General features: G+C 51.6%; 1 protein-coding gene across 1 annotated transcript; it reads right to left on the minus strand.

Moving 5' to 3' along the window:
• Positions 1-5,162: 5,162 nt before the first annotated feature.
• Positions 5,163-5,687, minus strand: LOC105914756. Its single transcript, XM_012847408.1, has one exon. The coding sequence runs from the start codon at positions 5,685-5,687 to the stop codon at positions 5,163-5,165; it is 525 nt and encodes a 174-aa protein (XP_012702862.1).
• Between the last annotated feature and the right edge of the window lie 2,542 nt (positions 5,688-8,229).

Here is an 8,229-nt window from a genome sequence, read left to right on the forward strand (position 1 = left end):
TGTATATGTGCTGGGGAATGCAGTTGTCTAGGAGTTCGATGTGAAAAACCACTCCAATCTTTCTAATAGGGGATTGTGTTGTTTATTTGTCCAAGTGTATTTACAACCCTTTAGTGGCAATTCCACCAATCTTAATCTGCTGATAGCAGCATTGAAGGCTAGCATTTCCAGGATATTTCCTCCTGGCTTATTCCTATCATCCGGCTTTCTTATTAAGTTGAAATCTCCAACAATCATCCAATATTCATCATCTAGCATGTCTATGTTATGGAACCAGTCAAGAAAGGCAAACTTCCCTTCTGATGTGCATGGGGCATATATGTTTGTTAGTATCCATTCCTCCCCTGATAGTTTGCATGTGAGCCTGACCGAGTGTGCAAAACTATTTTGAAATTCCAAAGAGCCCTCAAATTTGGCATTGTTCTAGACAATTAGACTTCCACCTGAATTTCCAACTGATGGTAGGAAGACAAATTCTTGCATATGTGGTAGGCAAAAAAAATTTATATAAGCCAGATCAAAGAATTCCCTCTTGGTTTCTTGGAGGCATAGATATCACATTTAGACTCGGTGCTTTTACTTCGCACCGCTTCCCAGTTTTTTCTGACTTTATCCCTCTGATATTCCAGGACAGGATTGTCAAGGTTCTGCTATGTGTGTCTGGGTTCATGGTGGAGACTTAAGTTGTTTCCCCACCTATCGGGGGGAAATATTAACGACTTCCTTATATTCTTTAAACAACGGTCATAAGGGCTCGGGCCCACCTCCAGCAGCAATGACCTCCGCCGACCCCCAGGTCACAGGGTCGGATGCGCCCGACCCCCCGAGGCCGCTCCTCATCCTAGCCGAGAGAGTTCCGTCTCGCCCGACCCCTCGCATCAGGTCTCCGCCTCGCCCGACCCCGGGCGCAAGGGGTCGAATGTGTCTGGACCCACAGGACAGAGCTTCGCCTTGCCCAAGGACGTGCTCGGACCAGCGGACGAGGGCGCAGATCTTGTGGGCCCCCACCGATCTGGCCATAAATGCAACCGATGGGGCGCGCGTGTCCGGAATACGGCTCTGACACACGGAGAGGCGCCCGTGTTCCTCAACGTGACCTGCCGGAATATTCGGGCGGCCCACTACTGCCACGACCGCACAGGGCTACAGCTGCACCATCCTAACCTTCCCCCGTGACATTCGCCATAGGGCACTCGTCGCCTATGCCGCAGGCGTGCCTCCCGGTTTCCCGCTCGGCCTGGCGACAGGGGCATGTTAGCCGCGCCCCCCGGTCAGCACGTGCGGCTACAGTGGTCGCCCGTCATCCGCGACATGCACAGCTGCGGTGGCAGGTCATCATCATCAACTCGCACAGCTACAGTGATCGGTCGCCACGCACATCTTGCGTGCTCGGCTGCAGTGGCCGACCACTGGGTCATCAACGGGACCCAACGACTACCACCCCTTCTAGGTGGCTATGCTGACAAGACACAGAGACCAAGGAGGATAGGCGACGTCCCCGGTGGCTCAGCCCATCTCCCTGTACTTTATGTCCCAGACTTTGTCTTTTTACCTCCCCTGACTCCCGGCTCGATTGTAACTCTTGTGCCCTTCTTACGCTATAAAAGGAGGACCAGGGGGCCCGAGAAAGGGACGGCTCTCGAGCAAACCGAACGACCCCCACTCACAACCCTTCCCATGAACAATTCTTACTAGGACAACCTGAGTGCTTGAATCCCCCATTTTTACTTCTTATTCTTGGGCTTCTTCTTGCTTCGGTTTCCACCAGAGGAGTTGCATTCTTGAATTTTCCCTTTGCTGGATTAGGGGGGAATTGCTACTGCCTGCTCCATTACTACCCGAAGAAGATAGGCACTGTACTTCCGAATTTGGAGGACAAGCAGGTGGTAGAACAAAGGACAACATTGAGGGCGAGTTAGTGCATGAAAGCAAGAATCTCTAGGCCTATGATGCTAAGAAGTTTTTGGCCCAATCAAATTGGGACGGGGATAAGAGCATCAAAATAAAGAAGGCTGCCAAATTAGTGGGAATGTCAATCACCTGGGCTGCTTGTCCTGTTAGGGAGAAGTGTCTTGCCCAGAGCCTGTAGACATCTGCTGGTGCTTTGTATGAGCCCTGCACCTTGCTGCTTTCTGACATCCATCCTTGATCAGCTTGTGAAAGATTGTCAAAGTCTGTTAGAACCATGTTGATGTTTAGCTGGTGGTTTGTTGGAGGGGCAGAGCTGTTGCTGTGTTGCTGTAGTGCTGGCTGGGGTATAGGTAGGTGGAGAGCATTGTTGGGAATCTCTTCTATATTCCAAGGCTGCACTTGAAGGGGATGATTTACCCCATCATTGTTCTGAGCTAGTTGTAGTCCTGGAACCTGATTATCCTAGCCCAGGAGCTCATTCTCATTATGATTGTCTTGTTCTAATCCTGGTGGATGATTGCCATCCTGCAGACCCTCTTGAGCTTGGGTATTCTGTGCACCTGGGGGCCCATGGGCCTTTTATCCCACACTAGCTTCAGAGTCCTTGGAGTTTACTGAGTTGACAGATGTAAAAGAGGATTGGGTGGCCCATGGAGCAGAAAGGCTAAGCTCCAGGTCCAAAACTTCTTGCGGTGCCTCGTTGTTGTCTTCCTCCATAGGTTGTAGTTCATCACTGGGGTTCTACTACACCTGCTCTTGGACTTCCTCCATGGGGTTTTCATTAAGGTCAGGAATAGGCTCTAGGGCTTGGTTATGCTGTTACTGATGTTGCTGATGTTGTGGTTGTGTTGGACCAATCCCTAGGAAGATGAAGTTGTCCTCAAATCCTGGAGGAGGGATATCCTCATCTTGAAGCTCGCCTCCTAACAGATTCTGCTGCATAATTTCTACTTGGACCGTGATGGAAACTCCCTCAAAATCATCTCCCTCCAACAACACCAGGTAGTGGGGGATATCCTCTAGATCAGTTACTCTTGCTTTTACAACAACTTGGGCCAGGACACTATCCTTTTGCCAACAGATTAACCTCCCAAAATACCTAATTGTGTCCCTGATTTCCTCCACAGTACGAGTATCTACTGGGTATCCAACGAGTATTAACCAACATTCTCTATTGAACTGGACTCTTCTAGCATTAGGGCCTCTATTGTGTTGCACCACGTCAATGTTGAACCCCTGAAACTGGTGAGGGCTGTGCTGCACAAGGGCATCTCTATCTGTGACTCGATTCATCCTAACAAAAGCTTGTGCCCTATGAAAGGGACTTTTCTGAATGTCCATCACTCTCAACTCAGAATGCCCCTCCAATAGCCCAAGGATAATGTCTCTGTCTTCAGTGTATGGAATCTCACTGTGGGGAGAGTTGGGGATGGTGACGATCGCCAAGTCCTCATTGGTCGGCGCTACCCTTGGAATGACCACCCAGGTGTATTTTGGCCTTCCTTGGACCAGCACCCTAGCAAAGCCTGGGAACATCATCGGCTCAGGGTCCACATTGAGGAAGGCCATGGCTTCTTGCTGGGGATTCATGACTCTGGTGCCGCTTTCTACAGTGGAGCGGAGGTTCCTTTGCACAGTTGGGGGTGGAGTCAGAAGGGGCGAGGTAGCCGAAGGGGTGGTGACTGTTGGAGTTCTGAGAACTGCTTCCCCGGGTGTCTTTGGAGAAAGGGAAGTTTGTGGGCCTTGGTTGATGGGCCTGGACGGCTTCGGTGCCTCTTTTCTGAACCATCGAAGCCCCGCGTCAGGAGACCATGCGGTGGTTGGAATAAGTGAGGAGAAGTTACAGTTGGGGGGTGAGTTACACTACGCCGTAAACTTTTGGAGACCGTGAAAAGTAGCGTATCCCCTGGAGATATGCCCCTCTTGGTTGCAATGCCAGCACTTGATCCGATTTACGCATGCGGCTGCGAGGTGGTTAGGTGATAAGCATCTTTTGCAATAAAAACGAGATCTTGCTACAATACCGGGCTTTGAAAAAGCTAGGCCTCTTGGTCCAGCACCCAAAGTAATGGCTGCCCTAAAGATCTTGGGGCGAGGGCTGCCACCGAGGTCAGAGAAGGGAGATGTCGGGGATTCAAGAGAGAGGGGTGAGAGGAGGTGGTTGAGGTGGCCGGCGGGGTCAGAGTGGCCATTGCTGGGAGGCTGTGGACGTCGGGACCGGAGTGGTCACTGGCAGAGAGGGAGCCCGCGCTCACTCTCAGCTCTCAAGCTAACGTCCCCCCCCACTCGCTTGCTTTTCTCTATTAGAGTATATTTGGTACGTAGTTTAGATATATGTATCGTAGACTACTATATGTACCAAGAGAGTGTCTTCCTCTCAAGTCTTTGTACACTATGTTACCGGCTAAGAGGCTAAATGCAATATAATCTTCATGACATCCTTCTTGTTAGATGGTTTTGTCATGTTTCTGATTGCATCTACTTTGATGGGGTTGGCCTCGATGCCTCGCTGGTTAACCATGAAGCCTAGGAGCTTGCTAGACGAGACACTAAAGACACACTTGTCGGGGTTAAGTTTCCAGTGGTAGGTCCGGAGGCTGTTGAAGGTCTCCTCGAGATTGGCTATGAAGCTTTCCTCGTCCATTGTCTTGCTAACCACATCATCGACGTAAGCCTCAACGTTCCAGTGTAGCTGTGTTGCGAGGCAACCCTGGATTGCCTTCTGGTAGGTGGTGCCAGCGTTTTTCAACCCAAAGGTCATGGTATTGTAGCAGTAGATGCCGAAGGGCATTATGAACGTCGTCTTGTCTTGGTCAGCAGGATCAAGGGCAATCTGGTGATAGCCCAAGTAGCAGTCAAGGAAGCAGAGGAGGATGCTCCCCACCATGGAGTCCATGACTTGGTCCATGCGCTGAAGAGGGAAGAGGTCCTTAGGGCAGTGCTTGTTCAGGTCGGTATAATCAATGCACATTCTCCATTCACTGGTTTTCTTTCTTACAAGGACTAGGTTTGCTAACCAGTTGGGATGCTTACATTCACGGATGAATCTGGCAGCTAGGAGCTTATTTAATTCTACCCTAATGGCCTCTTTGCTATCTTGGGCGAAGCGATGAAGTTTTTGCTTGACCGGCCGCGCAGTCTTGCTCAAGTCCAAGAGTGCGCAGCCAGCTCCTTGGGACACTGGGCATATGAGATGGTTTCCACGTGAATATGTCCGAGTTGTCCCGAAGGAAACTGGTGAGCGCGAGTTCTTATTTCTCCGAGAGGTCAGCCCCTATGAGGGCCGTCTTGGTCGAAAATTCAAGGCTGAGGCAAATCTTCTTGACCCTAGGGTTAGGCTGCAGCTCTGTGGAAGTCGGCTCCTTCTCAGGGATAGTTAGCTGGTCTTTGCTCATTTTCTGGGCCTCAGCTACCATGGCGGTGGCCTTAGCTGATAACTCCAGGGCTTCTACGAGCTGAACTGCCTCGGTGTCACATCTGTATGATGTCTCCACATCGCCATAAATGAAGAGGACTCCGTTTGGGGCCGGCATCTTGAGGACAAGGTAGGTGTGGTGTGGAATTGCCATAAACCTTGCCAGCATAGGCCTACCAAGGATGGCATAGGAGGTCTTGAAGTTGTCCACGTCGAACGTGAGGTGCTCCGTACGGTAGTTGGCCTGTGTGCCAGAAGTGACTGGCAAAATAACTCGGCCAATGGGGTAAGATCCTTTGCCAGGGATGACACCGTAGAAGGGCTCTTCGTAGGGCTGGAGCCGCTCAAAATCGAAGTCCATGCGTTTCAAGGTCTCTGTGAAGATGATGTTTAGGCCACTGCCACCGCAATCAACACCTTGGGGAGTAGGGCCCGGTCTATGGTCGGGCAAACCACTAGCAGGTAGGACCTGGGATCTGGGATGTAGACCCAATGATCTTGTCTGGAAAAAGTTATGGACTATTCCGACCAGCGCAGATACTGGACTCGCTGTACAGAGACAAGTGCACGTCTCGCTAGCGTAGCTTCTTCTTGCGGTTACTGCAAAAAGTGTTGCGGCCGCCCACGATAATGTTGACTTGGCACTCCAGCCGTTGGAAGTCCCCATTCTGGTCAGCGCTGGGCCGCTGGGTGTCTTGATGTCGCTGGTCATGGCGATCTTCTCTGTTTTGGTTGTCACGGTTGTCGTGCCTGCTGTTGTTACGGTCATCGTGGTCATCGTGGCTGTCATGGTGCTGACCGTTGCGGTCATCATGGTTCTCATTGTTACAATTGGCATGGTCGTCTTGGTGACGGTCGTCATCACGGCTACGATACTCACGCTAGTTGTTGCCTTGGCAATAGTCATTGCAGCGTGGTCGCTTGTACTCCACCGGGCGCCGAGCTCTTCCTTTAGAACTATGCAGTCCTGGAGAGTGTGACGTGCATCCTTGTGGAAAGGGCACGGAGCGCTGAGGGTTCCATCAAATTCTTCCCGGTTAAACATGATCTATCTGGTCGGGGCGCCTTCAGCAGCGTAGACCTCTGGGGCCTTCTTTCGAAGTTGGGGCACCGGGCGTGCTCGGGGTTCGTCGTGGATTGGTTGATTGTAGTCGTCGGTCAGGCAATGTTTAATGTTTTGGAACTGAACTTTTGCCGCTTCTTCAATGCCAGCTTGTCTGTTGACAGCTTCCATCTTCTGCTCGACCGTCTTTGGGGCAGCCTCATACAACTTCTCAAACATGGGACGGTTCATCAAACCAAAGCAAAAATACCAGATGATGTCACGGTCTTCAATGCCAGCCAACCTATTGCGATTCTCAAAGAAACGATTGGCATATTCTCGAATAGTTTCGCCTATCCTTTGGCGGACTTGCCCAAGTTTTTCCCTTTTACCAGGTCAGCTGTCCCGGTAGTTCTAGGTGAAAGCCCTAGCGAGCTGACCCCAACTGTCGAGGCTGTTTGGAGGTAGATTCTCTAACCATAGGAGTGGTGCAGGTCTCATCACCATCAGGAAGTAGGCGGCCATCTGGTTATAGGTGCCATTGGTAGCTCTCACCGCAGTATTATATGTCTTGAGCCAGATGGTGGGGTCGGAGTGACCGTCATATTTTTCATTGATGGCTAGCTTGAATGTGGCCGGCCAATCAACAGCTTTGAGGCGCGGGGTAAAAGCAGTGAAGCCGTCGATCGTCATATCATCGTCGTAATCATCGTTAAGATAGTACTGGGCACGAGGAGCCCTGCCACATCTGCCGTAGTTGCACCTAGGCGGATAGTAGGCGTCCTCGGGAGCATCGTACATGTAGTCATAGTCACACTTGGGTAGGTTCTAGGCATGTTCTGGGGCGCCGTGCACGCGGTCGTAGTCGGCGCGGCAGCGCATCTCTTCTTCCTATCGGCGGCGGTCTTCGAGCTCTACGTCGTGGTTGAGCATAGGAGCGCCATAGTCGTGATCGTACTCGGCACGGCGGCGGAGCTCATACTCATCGCGCTCATTGTGGCGGTTATTGTGGTCAGCGCAGATGTCATGGTTCTGATGAAGATCACGTAACGCATCGCGAAGATCGCATTGTCGTTCTAGTCGGCCACCATTGTCAGCTCCGCCTCTCCCACTATGACGGCGGTTGTCATTGTTGTCGCACTGACGGTCGTTGTCCATGTTGTTGTTGACGAGTTGGTTGGCGTTGACATTTATGGGTAGGTTGGGTGGTTGGACAGCGTTTTGCTCCACCTCCTCTTCCCGGATTGGCTCCAGCTGACCACCTGCACGGTCGCCGCAGCGGTGGTCGGATCTACTATGCCCAGACCGGCTTCGAGAGTGCGTGGAAGATGTGGACCGAGAATGTGCGAGTCGGTTGTTGATCTGCTTCTCGATATGAGCGTTGGTGACTTGCAGTCGTGCCTGAATCCATCGCATTTGTTCTGAATCTGCAAAATTTTCCAACTCAGAAAAGGCAGCCTCCAGGTTGGCCTAGGGTGTGGCGAGGATGTTGTGGCTGGCCTGCTCGAGGTCAGCTAGTACATTGCAGGCGCGTACAAGGCGCCTACGCTTGTCCTAAGCACCACCTTGGTCAGGATTGTCGTGGTCGTAGCGTGGCTGCTGGCGTTGGTCCCCTACTGCGTCTGCGTTAGCAACAGGTTGTTGTTGGGCATCAGCTTGCTCCTGTTGTTGCTGAGCTACACAGTTCTGGTTCCTAGCGATACGGCCTTCTTCTTGAGATTCCGTTTCGCCATCCAGAGGTGGCTCGTCAATGGAGACTATGAAAGCTTCATGATCTGGCGTAGAAGAGTTGCTTTCATCGTCACTTCCATAAGGATTTGGCGTCACGACGATGCGGGGCACCTGGAACTCGCCACATGTG

The sequence above is a fragment of the Setaria italica genome, chromosome VII (genome assembly GCF_000263155.2).
Source record: "Setaria italica strain Yugu1 chromosome VII, Setaria_italica_v2.0, whole genome shotgun sequence".
Classification (NCBI taxonomy): Eukaryota; Viridiplantae; Streptophyta; class Magnoliopsida; order Poales; family Poaceae; genus Setaria; species Setaria italica.

Excerpts from the sequence above, each read along its gene's own strand:
- LOC105914756 (XM_012847408.1), bottom strand. The coding sequence starts at position 5,687 with ATGGACTTCGATTTTGAGCGGCTCCAGCCCTACGAAGAGCCCTTCTAC.